This window comes from Hemicordylus capensis, chromosome 3 (assembly GCF_027244095.1).
Source record: "Hemicordylus capensis ecotype Gifberg chromosome 3, rHemCap1.1.pri, whole genome shotgun sequence".
Classification (NCBI taxonomy): Eukaryota; Metazoa; Chordata; class Lepidosauria; order Squamata; family Cordylidae; genus Hemicordylus; species Hemicordylus capensis.
Window position 1 is genome coordinate 350,806,591 of NC_069659.1, and position 14,320 is coordinate 350,820,910.

General features: G+C 46.9%; 1 protein-coding gene across 3 annotated transcripts in view; it reads right to left on the minus strand.

The window, feature by feature from the left end:
* Window positions 1–14,320, minus strand: part of LOC128350406 (cytochrome P450 2J4-like) — a 93,777-nt gene that overhangs the window by 44,809 nt on the left and 34,648 nt on the right. For all 3 annotated transcript variants that reach the window (XM_053308674.1, XM_053308675.1, XM_053308676.1), the window contains one exon: window positions 7,788–7,964. In XM_053308674.1, the coding sequence (XP_053164649.1) occupies window positions 7,788–7,964 (177 nt within the window). The remainder of the gene's footprint in view (window positions 1–7,787; window positions 7,965–14,320) is intronic.

The window sequence follows — 14,320 nt, forward strand, 5'->3', positions numbered from 1 at the left end:
CCAGTTCAGACCCCTGAAAATTGGGAGCATGGTAGCTGGCTCCCAGGGGTACCGGTCACCCAAACCCCAAAGCAATCGGACACTCGTACGGTTTTTTATGAATTTTTGAAAATTATTTATATTTTTTTCTCATAGGATATAATGGGACTCAAACCAGGCCATTATTACATATTGTGGAGCACCCATGGGTGCCAACAACCATGCAAACCCTGAAGCAATCATACACCCCTATTATTTATTATGAATATTTGAAATATTTTTAATTATTTTTCACATAGAGTATAATGGGACCTGAACCAGTCCATATCCCCTATTGTGTAGCACCTAGGGGCACAAAAGCGGGGTGGGTGGTAGACAGACAGGGGTTCCTACCACCCAAAAAATCCCAAGGCAATTGGACACTCCTCTGATTATTGGTGAATTGTTAAAAGTATTTTTGAATTCCTCATAGAGAATAATGAGGATTGCAGCAAATGTATAGCCAGGGCCGGATTAAGCCAGTGCGGGGCCTGTAGCATATGTTATAAAGGGGCCCTAATTTTTTTTTTTAATGTACATAAATATTAAAACGTAAATTATTTACTTGCATAGTAATGTAATTCAATTTTTTTCATTTGCTATATTTTGGAGTATGAGAGACCAAGCCACAAACTCACACTTACTACAACAACAGTGAACATTTATATACCGTTTTTCAATCAAAGTTTCAATCAAAGAGTGGTTTACATAGAAAAATAAACAGTGGATTGATGCTTCTCTGTCTCCAAAGGGCTCACACTCTAAAAAGAAAAATGTGGTAGGCACCAGCAACAGCCACTGGACAGATGCTGTGCTGGACATTCTCTTAAAAGGCACATTTAGCAGAAAAGGGATATTTTATCTAATATGGACCAAATAAAACAGGTAAAGTTTTAACTTTAATTCCCAGTTGGAAGCTGGGCATGCGGGGCCCTCAAAAACGTGGGGCCCATAGCAAATGCTACATTTGCTACTACATTAATCCGCCTCTGTGTATAGCTTCACGTCGGGGGGAAAGGGGTGTCGTAGAGTGCAGTGTGGTGGCTGATAGTTCCTAGGGTGGGCAAGGAAGCTACCTATTCTATGATAGCAAATGAGATTTTCAATGAGACACCATGAATCCACTCTAATTTGCTATCATAGAATCCACACTCAGAATACCTCAGAAACAACAGAACCCTGTACCCCATGGGTTAGCAAGCTGCCTCTGATCCTGAAGGGGCAGCTTATAACCATCAAAATATATGCAGGGGCATACCAATGCCCAGGGCCAAAATTTGAAAAAGTCCCCTACTTTCCTCTCCTCCTGCCCCCCCCACATGACTTTGATGCAGAAAAACTTTAAGGACATGTGTAATATAGTATAGCATACCCTCTCTCCTGCTGCTGCATCTGGTATTTAGAGGCTTTGTTTGTTTGTTTATTACATTTGCATACCGCCCCATACAAAAAGGTCCCTGGCTCATTGACAACATGAAACCATTAAGAGAGAGCCAGCATGGTGTAGTGGTTAGAGTGCTGGACTAGGACCAGGGAGACCCGAGTTCAAATCCCCATTCAGCCATGATACTTGCTGGGTGACTCTGGGCCAGTCACTTCTCTCTCAGCCTAACCTACTTCACAGGGTTGTTGTTAGGAGAAACCTAAGTATGTAGTACACCGCTCTGGGCTCCTTGGAGGAAGAGTGGTATATAAAATGTAATAAATAAATAAAAATAAAACATTAACATAATTAAAACAATTTAAAAAACAATAAAAACACTAAAACCAAAGCTATACAACTATAAACTAAAAGCCTAACTAAACAGGTATGTTTTTAGGTCCTTCTTAAAAGCATTCAGAGAAGGGGAAACTAATTTCGTTAGGAAGCACATTCCAGAGTCCTGGGGCAACTCTAGAAAAGGTCCGGTATTGGGTCGCCACCAACCAAGCCGGTGGCAACTGCAATCATACCTCCCCATATGATCTTAACAAAGAGTGGGGTTGATGAAGGGGGTGGCATTCTCTTAAATACCTCAGACTCAAGCCATTTAGGGCTTTATAGGTAATAACCAGCACTTTGCATTTTGCCCAGAAACCTATTGGTAGCCAGTGTAGTTCTTTTAAGATGGCTGTAAAATGATTTCTTCAGGCAACACAGGAAACTACAACATAATGAGTCAGACTATAGGTACATCTAGCTCAGTATTGTTGGGCCAGGCCTGCACAACATAAGGCCCAAGGGCCAGATCCGGCCCGCGAGGACTTCTGTGTTGGCCCCCAAGAAGGAACGTTCTACAGTGACAGCAAGAACCATGAAGAGCTCTTGGCCTGTCCCACTGGCAAGCAGCAGTGGCTCAACACAATTGGCTGCTTGAGACCAGATGCCCCCCACCTGCCTTACTGGTCCCACTGCTACTGACACCATCCTTCATCCGTCTTTCCCCTCACCTTCCTGCCTGACTCCAACCCTCTGCTCCTTGCTTTAATATTCTTAATAATTAATTTTAATCCAATAATTGATGTGCTGAACCAAGTTGTGGTTCATTCCGGCCCACTGGGGCATTTGTGTTGTTCAGCTCTACACAGACTGGCAGCAGCTTCTCCAAGGTTGCAGGCAGGAATCTCTCTCAGCCCTGTCTTGGAGATGCCAGGGAAGGAGCTTGGTACCTAGATGCAGTTCCCAGAGCAGCTCCATCCCCTATGTCATGCTTGTAACCACAAGATCAGCTCTCTTCTCTTAACCCCGGAGACCAACCTGGCTGCTACATTCTGTACTAACTGCAGTTTCTGAACTATGTACAAAGGCAGCCCAATGCAGAGCACATTGCAGCAGTCAAGCCTGGATGTTACCAGCATATGCACCACTGTTTTAAGGTTGTTTATCTCCAGAAATGGATGTAGCTGGTGTATCAGCCGAAGCTAATAGAAAGCCCTCCTGGCCACTGCCTTCACCTGAGAAACCAGGGAGAGGAATGGGTCCAGACCTACTCCCAGACTCTTTCTTTTTTACCTGCTCTTTCTGGGGGAGTGTACCTCATCCAGAACAGGCAGACCTAAGCCACTTCCTAAGTTTCGACTTCCCACAATGAGCACCTCTGTCTTGCTTGGATCCAGCCTCAGTTTGTTCTCCCTCATCAAGCCCATTGCCACCTTCAGGCAGGCATTTAGGGAACTTAAGGCCATATCCTGATGACGCTGACATGGAGAAATAGATTTGGATGTCATCAGCATACTGATAACACCCTGCACCAAATCCCCTGATGATCTCTTCCAGTGGTTTCATGTAAATGTTAAAAAGCATTGGAGACAGTATGGAGCCTTGCAGAACTCCATACCGGAGCTCTTGTTTTGAAGAGCAGCAGACTCCAAGCGACACCATCTGGAACCTACCTGAGAAGTAGGAGCAGAACCACTGCAAAGCCCACTCCCAACCCCTACAGGCACCTCAGGAGGATATCATGGTTGATGGCAGGCCTGCACAACATGCGGCCTGGGGGCTGGATGCGGCCTGCGAGGCCTTTTTTCCTGGCCCCCGGGACTATTTCCCCTTCCTCCCCCTGCTGCTTAACCCCCCCCCCCAAATTCCAGCCGCTCTGCGGCTGAGTAGATGGCTGCAGGGGTGCAGGTGTTCTTCCTTACCCTCCCTCATGGCAGCAGTGGCGCACAACGGCAGAAACCAGAGCGACACTCGGGCCTGCCATTTGGCCCAGCATTGCTTCCCAACTGCAAGGTGCGCCTGCACAGTTAAGTCTTAAGTCTCTTAAGTCTCTCTCTCACCCATCAAGACTGCTCCATTCTCTCTCTCTCTCTCTCACGCGCGCACATGCACGCACACACACACACACACAGCTCCATTCTCTCTCTCTCAAGCCAAGCCTCCTGCTGCATCCTTTCCATCTTTCTTACCCCTTCTCCCTTCTTTTCCAAAATTATGAGAAGTTCTCTTCCATGTTTTGTGTGATGATTTGGCAGAGGTGGAAAGGAAGAACAATGCATTTTATTATGTATTTTGTACAGATTGTATAATATTTATATTATTAGAATGAATTTTAATTCAACTTATTTCATATTAATTTAAATCAATCTTGGTCTGCCAGAACATCAAAAGTTAAATATTGATTAAATTCATTTTTAATTCATTTCTCTTTAATTTGGTTGATTGGTTGATTGACTGATATTAAGTGTTACTCTAATAATCAGCACCCTAGGAATTGACCTCGGCCCCCATGAACCAAGTCACGGTTGGTTTCGGCCCGCCAGGTCATTTGAGTTGTGCAGGCCTGGTTGATGGTATCGAAAGCCACCGAAAGATCCAAAAGGATCAACAGAATCACATCCCCCTGTCAATTCCTAATTGGAGATCAACCAAGAGGCTGACTCTTGGGGCCATCTGAGCCCCATAGCCTGCCCGAAAGCCAATTTGAAATGGGTCCAGATAATCCGCTTCCTCCAAGACAGCCTGGAGCTGAGACTACCACCCTCTCAATCACCTTGCCCAACCATGGGACATTGGAGACAGGCCTACAATTGCCCAGTTCTGAGGGATCCAATGCAGGCCTCTTCAAGAGTGGTCTAATCCTGCCCTCTCTCAGAGAAGCATTAATGATCTTATCAAGACCCACTCCAATAACCTCACTGCTAGATCGTATAAGACATGTTGGGCAAGGGTCAAGAGAACAGGTGGTAGGGTGCAGTGTCCCAAGTATTTTGTCCACATCCTTGGGAGTCACAAACTGATCCAATTTAATCATACAAGAGGAGCTGCTGGAGACCTCCACCATAGACTCTGTGGTAACTGTAGAGTCTAGTTCAGTTCAAATACAAGAAGATCATATTTTATCTGTGGAAAACTCATTTAAAATGTCACAATGGGTATAACTGATGGATCCAAATATTAATTCAGGGGATGAGGGGCATGCACTAGCCCTCTCAGAACCCTAAACAACTCCACTAGACATGAGTTGGTAGAAGCAATGTGGGCAGAAAAGAACTGCTTCTTTGCTGCACACATTGCCAGAGCGCCCTTATAAGGACATAGCCTTCTCCAGAAGACTGGCCTTCTCGGCAGCAAGCTGCCGGTCAGCAGGATTCAACTCTGTTGAGTCTTATTCAGTGGAAGTTTTCTGGAGAATCTCTTTCTCCAGTAGGCACTGCCCCACCCATGGGCTGCAAGCTCATGAGCTGAGCCAGTCCACCCACCAGCGCATCGAAGGGCCCCCCACTTGTGTGCGGCCCCCAGCTATTAATGGTAAAAGATAGAACAGATCCCGCTAAACCTTCCCATCCTTATTTCCTGTGGAGATATTCATGCACACATAGGACATCTAGGTGCTCCATGTGTCCTGGTCTGGACTTATGTGCAGAAGGGAGAGAGAAGACACTGGGATGGACTTTTAATCCCATTCAGAATCCAAAGTCCCGGTCCAGAGTCACACCCTATGCAGATCTGGTAGCGCATGGATTCCCGGGAGAGGGGGAACCTCCTCTTTAAGTGACCCAGGGGCAGCAGAGTCACTTTTTCAGGGCACCGGCAAGATGGGAGAGGGGACCCCCAGTTTCCAGCTGCCCCAGGACAGCAGGGTCTCCATTCAGGGGCATGGGCAAAGGTGCGCGTGTCCACATGGACAGATGGGCTTGCAGGTGGCATGCTTTGATAGGTACTTGGAGGTAGCCACTAAGACTAGGAAAGCAGTCTCTGGGTACTCCTCCCCACGTCTTTCCTCCACACAGCAACCTAGCTCTATTTAGAGACCCAATGGCCTGACACTCTCATGAGAGAGATGTATTTGGGAAAGGGGATGTTTTGCCATCTGGCATCATGGCTGAATTTGCTTGGCAATCCTTTCTCCTCCCCTCTGATGGTTCTTCTCATGAGTGGTGTGGGGGTGTCCCCATGGCCTGGCACCTTCATGAGAGAACAGTCCATCCAGGATCGGATGAATCTCTCTTCACAGTTGTAGTGCTCTCTCCTAATACTGGAGCACTACTGACCCTGCCAATTGGCCTTGCTCATCATGAGCAAGCCTAAGGAGCAAACACCCCGCTTAGGGAGCAAATGTCCTCCCCGGAGAAGGGGCTCAGCTCTCCTTCCCCAACCTTTCTGTGGGAAAACCCCCCACTTGTGGCAGCCTCTTGAATCTGGACAGTAGCACCCCCATAAACTATTTGCTCCCCATCAGGAGAGGGGATGCCCTGCTCATGTTGGCTATCCATGTCATGAGGGGGGCATGTGTCAGGGCATGCCCACAGACAGCGAAGACACCAGATTCTTTGATGTTCCTTTACATCTATTCAAAATTCCCAGGTCCGAAATGGTTCTGTGCCATATGCAGATTTCCTGGCATGGGGATTAGTGGAAGAGAGAAGCCCTGGCTTCCAATGGCACCAGGACAGTGGGATCACTGTTTGGGGCCATGGGCAAGGATGAGCATCCCAACATGGGCACATGGGCTGGCAGGGTGCATGGTTTGACAGCTACTTAGAGTGAGTCACCAAGACCATGACGGCAGTTGCCCCAATACCCGTCCCTGCTCCTTTCCTGCATGTAGCATCCAGGGTCTATGTTGAGTCTCCAAAGTCTGCCACTCTTGTGAGAGAGTGGTCCGTTGGAGTAGGGTACTTCAGTGTACTCTCTTATTTCTCTTCCCAGATGGCTCCTCCCATGAGTAAGCTAGGGACCAATAATCCCCAAGGGGAAGGGGCTGGGCCCTCCTTCTCCAGCCTATCTGTAAGAAAAATAGAATAGAACTTGGCAGTTCCAGGATCCCTGCTTGGAGCTGCCTTTTAAACCTGACCACGGCGGGGGGGGGGGGAGGGACCATGCCAAATGTTCCCCTCCTGGCAGCTCTGCGATGGGGTTCCCTGCTTATGTTGCCACATGGAGTGTTTGTGCTTGTGAACATACATGACTGTTCCTTGCTTCTCGAGGAGCAAAGTACTCGTTTGTCTTGTCATCCTTTCCCCTTTCCCTCCTGCTTGTCAGGAGAGGGGAGCAAGGGACAGAGTTGGGACAGGGAATGCCCATTGTGAGGATAGCAAGGCTGCAATGGGGTGTCGTGGTGTCCCTGCTGCCTGGCAACGCCATTGCTGGGGAGCTGACAGGAGGGGCAGGGCTGGTTCTTTGAGTGGCAGCCAGTGAGAAGGACTGAAGGCAGGGAGCAACTGAGTCCACAGGCGGGTCTGCACTGCGGCCTCTGATTGTGGTTTGGAAATCGGCACAAAACTGCAGTTAGGGCTGCACCTGGAGTTGGAAGTAACACCTCGATGGCCAAACCTCAGGTCTTGGCAGCAAACCTTTGTGCAAAACAAAGGTTCAAATTGGGATTTGCTGAGGCAAACCGCAGGTGGCTTTCAGCCTGGAACCACGGTTTCACACATTCAAATGTACTGGAGTTACAACCTCTGCAACTTTTAACTCCAGTTTGGCATCATTAGATCTCTTTAAGTAGAGATCTAGCTTTCTGTTGTACAAGAAAAAATGGCAACTAATGCCCAATATGTTAATGAGCTTAGCCTTAGCCTTACTCACAATTACAGTTGTGAAAAGATCTTCCAGTAATGTCAATGCATGCTCATCTGGGGATTATAATCTACTTTCATGGCTGAATTTTAAGGGTGGGGGGTTGATGAAAGGGGGAAATAATAAATGTGTAGATAGATGGACAACAGATACAACATAAGGCCCAGAAAATCTTGATAGAGGCCGCACATCTGCTGCTGTTCAGCCACAGCAGGGAATGTAATTATTCTTCAGACGAGCACTGTTTACATATATAGCCAACACTTACTTTTTCCATCTGAAGTAGATAGAAATCAATGAAATCCTGTGGATCATGCAGTCTCTGAAATTCCTTATGGTTTTCTATCTGCTTCTTTGCAAATGCAAGTGTCACCTCCAGAACGGAAAAAAAATTTGTAAGAGGCCCTGGAAGATGTTTCATGACCCAATGGAATATCTCATAGGCCTACAGGAGAGATGAAAGCAAAATCCTGTTATTATCCGACTTTGGCTCAATAACATGGTCCAAGAGCCAACTCCTTGGCTCCTCCTTATTGCCAATAACATTGTGGATTATTATTGAGGGCTAGCATATTCACATCTCTCTCAGTAAGTCAAAAATGGTACTTAACAGCAGTTTCTGAATCCCATTCCCACTGGATCCTGAGTATTTACTTTAGGGGAAGCTACAATTTAAGACCAATTAGTTGAGGGCCAAGGTCACTCAGCACCTTTTCCAATATTACACTGACTATACTGTTTGTATGAATGTGGGCCTATGTGGGCCTCCTAACATTTGCACAGTGGTCCACTGTCAGTGGACAAACACAATAAATTCTATAGGACTTTTCACTGCCTCTAGTAACCACAGCACTAATCCAGAATCCAGATTATCTCTTGTGGACTGCTGGGAGAACAAATCAATTTTATCCAGAAAATAGTAAGGTGTCTTTGGTGAATAGATGCAGCAAGGCAGATTCAACCAAACCTAGCAGAAGATGCCCAATAATTGTCAGGAACTGACTGGGTTGAGGTTAAGAGCCTTAATCGATGCATGCAGCTTCCTCATGTGTGGCAAATCACCAGATTGCAACAGCCTTGCCAGAACACAGAGCTCTCAGGTTCTGGATCCTTGGATCGCTAAGGAACTGGAAGGAAGGATCTCCTATGGAGCACAGTTTTGCCTCTGTATCAAGGTTTTCTTGGTTTGGGTGTTGTCTGTGATCCCTAGTTTGCCTACTTGTTTTCAGCTCTGACCTATAGCTTGCCTACTGACCCTGGTTCATGAATTCTGACTTGATTTTGATCCCTGGCTTGGCTTGCACTCCCAGGTTACTTATTGACCCCAGTCCCTGGTATGTCTCCTCACTCCTGCTTCCCTAATCAGCCCTCTTTAAACTACTCTGTGGTGACTCCCCGGGACCCAATCCTGACAGTAACTGAGAATATGGAGTGAAACGATCCCAAGAAAGAGGGGCAGCAGGAGACTATTTACTTAAAATTATTAAAAATATTTAGATAATATTTAGAATATTATTTGAATGACTATCCCAGTAAGTCACCTCTCTTTATTAATGAGCTATTGCAGGGGTTACCCAAGTACCCTAGGGGTACCTGAAGGGCTCCCAGGGGGTACTTAGAACACTCTCCATGCTGTAACCACACTATTTGTTCCCCACCTGAGGATAGCCAGCTTGACATCAATGTGTCCTCAGCAAAGTGTCTGCTGCAGAAGGGAATGAAGGAGGGGGAAGATCCTCTGCTCCTGATTGGCTGGCTGTGTGCTGAAGCTCAGCATAAGCCTCCCCTCAGCATGACTGACAGGCTTCAGGAAATTAGCACCAGGTGGAACATAGGAACCTGCAATATACTGAGTCAGACCATTGGTCTATCTAGCTCAGTATTGTCTTCACAGACTGGTAGTGGCTTCTCCAAGGTTGCAGGCAGGAATCTCTCTCAGCCCTATCTTGGAGAAGCCAGGGAGGCTTGAAACCTTCTGCTCTTCCCAGAGCAGCTTCATCTCCTGAGGGGAATATCTTGCAGGGCTCACACATCAAGTCTCCCATTGATATGCAACCAAGGCAGACCCTGCTTAGCTATGGGGACAAGTCATGCTTGTAATGTTGGGCTGTGTCCTAAGTTGTAGCAGAGAGTCCAACACACAAGAATCTGTATTTATGGAAGACAGTTTTATTACTAAGAAGGAGAGGTGAGGAAGACAACACAGGCCAGCCACATAAGGCCTCCAGAGATGCTAAAGCCTGTCTCTCCCCAAAGGCAAGCTCCTTAAGTATCTTTCATGAACTACAGGTGTGCTAGAAGAGCACACCTCCCAACAATTCCATTTAAAGTAAAACACACATTACATCTCCCTTCTCACAAAAATAAAAGAAATAAAACAAAAATACCATTAAAATCATGAATACAATTCATGAATACAAATGTATACAGATTAAAAGAAGAACACAAAAAGATAAAACAATTATCCAGGTATATATCTTTCTGGCGAGAAGACACGCCTGCCATGTGATGTTATGTACCTAGGACTCCTTTCCTCAGATTGAACAACTCGTTTCTCATCTACTACATCATTTTTTAACTTGACCTCTTCCATACTCCCATTAGACATGTTTGATAACTGATCATGCTGCGTAACTATAGGCATGTTCTGTACGATATCCTCCCTCATATCATTTTCTTCTTCATTCTTCCTGCGATACCTTAACTTCCGCCTATTTCACCAATAACTACGTCCCTCGGATGTCATCACCTGATATGTATGGGGTTGATCACCATTCTTTGTTACCACCGCAGGAAACCACCCTTCTTTATTCTCTACCCATACTTCATCTCCTTCTTCCAGGGGCTTAAGAGACTTTGCAGTCCAATCATAAAGTATTTTTGCCTCTTCTGAACTCTCTGTAAACCTTCATAGATCCCAAAAGGTATCTTTGGGCATAATAAATCAGTAGTCACCGGGAGTTTACTTCTCAACATTCTACCCATCAGCATCTGGGCTGGTGAATACTCCATGCCCGTGACAGGTGTATTCCGATATTCTAGCAATGCCATATATAAATCTACCTGGGCATCTTCTGCCTTTCTAATGAGTTGCTTTATAGAGCAAATTGCTCTCTGTGCCATCCCATTAGACTGGGGATATCCTGGACTACTGAAACACTGTTCAAAACCCCATTCCTGAGCAAATTGCCTAAACTCACGACCAGCAAATGGCATATTGTCACTCACAATTCTCCTTGGAATCCCATGGCGAGCAAACACCGCTTTCAATCTAGTAATCACCACTCCTGCCGTCTTATCTGGCAAACTCAACACCACTGGATACTTTGAATAATAGTCCACCACCAAAAGAAATGGTAAGGAACCATATTCAAAAATATCTATTCCAACTTTTCCCCACGGTAATTCAGGAATCTCATGTGGTATAAGTGGCTCTTTTTGGTTTCCGGATGCATAATGCGCACATATTGAACAGTTTCCCACCGTTGTTTCAATATCATTGCCCATCCCAGGCCAATACATTATTTCTTTTGCCCTAGCTCTAGTCCTTTGGACACCTTGATGTGACTGATGCAACTGAAGGAGAATTTCTCGCCTCTTGGACAATGGAATAACTACCCTTTCATCTACATAAATAATACCATCCTCATAGTGCATCAAGTCCTTCATAGGCCAAAATGGCTTTGCAAGGAGAGGTACATCTTTCATATATTGTGGCCACCCTTGTCTTATAAGAGCCACTACTGTCTGGAGCTGACTATCATGACTTGTTGCCTCCTGTATAGCAGATACTCCTTCTGAATGCATAGCTACCGCATTCAGCTTGTGTATAACTCTCTCCCCCTCTACTTGTTCTTCATCATTCTTAGGTGGATCTACTGCAGCCCTCGACAAGGTTTCTGCAAGATACATCTGTCTACCTGGGGTATATACTATAGGGATGTGCGGTTCAGTTCGGATCCGAACCGGTTCGTTCCGAAACGGCTCAGATTCAGAGGATCAGGTCCGAACCGAATCAGGCCCGGATCGGTAAATTCAGGCCGGTTCGGATGTCCCATTGCCTTCAATTGACTGTCTGGAGTGTTATTTTCAAGTTTAAAGTGTGTCCCCCATTTTGTGGCTCCTTCCTGAAACTTTTGCTCCTGGCATCCATTTTGTGAGGCTATTTTCAGGCATTGCATTGGCTGCGCTATTGATCCTTTGATTGGCCAGAATGAGTCCTTTGCTCTGGTGTGCTGCTTGGCTGTTGTACTGTTGAGAGCTGGCACCCTGTTGGCCGTGGGGGGAGTGCAAAGGTGGGGGCTCCAAAAGGAGGGAATCTCAAACCTATATAAACCCAAGCCTCTTGCCTAGAAACTTCTCTTTGGCTGCAGTTGTGGGATCATCTGAGACCCTTGCTTGCTCCTTTGCTGCTGGTGTCTGACTGTGAGTCCCTGACTGTGTCCTGTGTCTCTCTCTCTGTGTTGTTGTGTGCCACCTTCTTTAATCTTTTGTCCACCTGCCCTCTCTGTGACTCTCTGTGTGTGTCTGTCTCTGTCTGTCTCTTCTCTTTACTTACTTTACTTTTTTCTTAAGTTTCCCCAAATTTCCCTGTTGTTTTTCTTTGTCTGTCCTGCTTTCCTCCCCCTCCCCCTTTCCCTTCTCATCCCTCCTCCTTGGGCTTACCCTCCCCCACTCCCACCCACTGCATTCATTGCTTTAAAAGTTCAATTTATTATTGCTCTTTGTGCCTTGTCTTATTTTTGTTCAACTTTTTGATTTTCATTGCATTCCATTGGTTTCATTTATATATTATTGCTGCTGCTTTGGTTGTTTGCTTTAATTGTTAACTGGTACTTTGAATTTTGTTGCTGCTGCCTGCCTGAGTTCCCCCCCCCCCCCGCCCCAGAGAGGATTCTGTTATTATAGCCAATTTTTGTTGTGATTGTCCCATATAATCTATTTTGGTTCTATTTTGGTGGTTGGTTGTGTGCTCCCCCCCCCCCGCCCGAGACTTGCCCAATTTGCTTTTGCTTGATTCTTTCAGATTGGTTTTCATTCTGTGTTCAACTAGTTTTGCATTTGTTGATTGATTTGAATTGAGATTATTATTGCTCCTTGTTCTGTGTGGCCCCCCTGCTCCTAACTTGCCCCTCCCATCCAGAGACCCAACCAAACCCACCCCACCCTCCCATCCAGCCTTCTCCCCATCCCTGCTGCCCACCCGAGTTCAGTTTTTTTGTGCAGACTTGCTTTGCAGTCCATATTATTATTTCAGCAATTGTTTCATTGTCTCTGTTTGCTGCTTCTTAGTGGGCCTTTTTGCTTGGTTTCCCCTCCCCGCACCCGAGATTCTGCTGGTTTATTATCATTCATTGGTTTAGAATTGGGTTTTCAAATTTTTGGCTTGTGTTTGTCCCTACTCCCCCTGATTGATATATCGATTGATTTGCTGCCCTCCTCCTCCCTGCCTGCTCCCCCCACCCTCCACCCTCCCAGACTCCACACGCAGCCCAGTTTCTCCCCCCTCCCATCCAGCCTTCTCCCCATCCCTGCTGCCCACCCGAGTTGTTCTACTTTCTCATTTGCTGTTTGTTGCCCCCTCCCCTTCCCCCCAACACCCCCTTGCCACACACTAACTCTAACCCAACCAACACACCCTCTAGTCCCACCACCTCTTATTGCCCCTGACTCCCTCTACATACCCCAGAGACCCCTCGCCACACACTAACCCTAACCCAACCAACAAACCCTCTGGTCCCACCACCTCTTCTTGCCCCTGACTCCCATACCCCCCAGACCCCTTGCCAAACACTCCACCCCCCAACCAACACACCCTCTGGTCCCACCACCTCTTCTTGCCCCTGACTCCTTCTACATACCCCAGACCCCTTGCCAAACACTCCACCCCCCAACCAACACACCCTCTGGTCCCACCTCTTGGGACCGCTGCTGCTGCTGTCCTCCCCCCACACCGGAATTCCCCCGCCCTCCTGCGATCCTCCTCTCTTCTTTCTCTCTCTCTCTCTTTTCTCTCTCTCTTCTCTCTTTCTCTTTGTCTCTCGCCCCCCCCTTTTCTCTCTCTCTTTTCTCTCTCTGCTCCCCTATCCCCTTCACTTCTTCCACTTCCTCCCACAGCTGCAGCCACACAGTAGCCTACCTCTGACCTCACCTGGAGGCTGCCATCGGGTTTTTTTTTCTTTTTAAAGTTTTTTGTTGATTTCATTTGTCTCTGCTTGGGGGTGAGTTGAGCGACACAAATAGTGTTGCCTCCTCACTTCTGCCCCTCCATCGTTGACCTACCCCGGTTGCCTGTGCCTTGTGCAGCCACCCTGTCTGTGTCCCAGCCCAGGGTGGCTAGCTGGCGGCGGCGCATCCGTGACCAGCAGTGAGTGACAGGAGAAGGACCAGAAGAAGAGGGGTTAGTGCGTGCGCAATTGCGCACCTTTGGTTGCCCCCTTTCCCTCCCTAGTTGGCGGTTTTAAATAGGGACACCCCTATTTTGAAATGTATTTGGGTTGTGTGGGGGGAGGGACCCTTGGAGATGTAATGTTGTGACTTGTGTCTTGCTTGATGAAGATATTGCTGCTGTGTGTTGTTGCATTGCATGCAGGTGAGGTGGTTTTTTAACAGGTTACCCAACACACCACACCACCACACCGTCCCAAGGTAATTATGTTTGGAAGATGTCTATGATGATGTTCATGCTGCCAAGTGTTTGATGCCTGCTTGCTTGCATTGGGCGGCAGACAGAGTGCGTGGGTGGGTTCTCTCTCTCTGTGAAAGTGAAGTGCAATTTGGGTTTGTGTCAGTGAAAGTTCC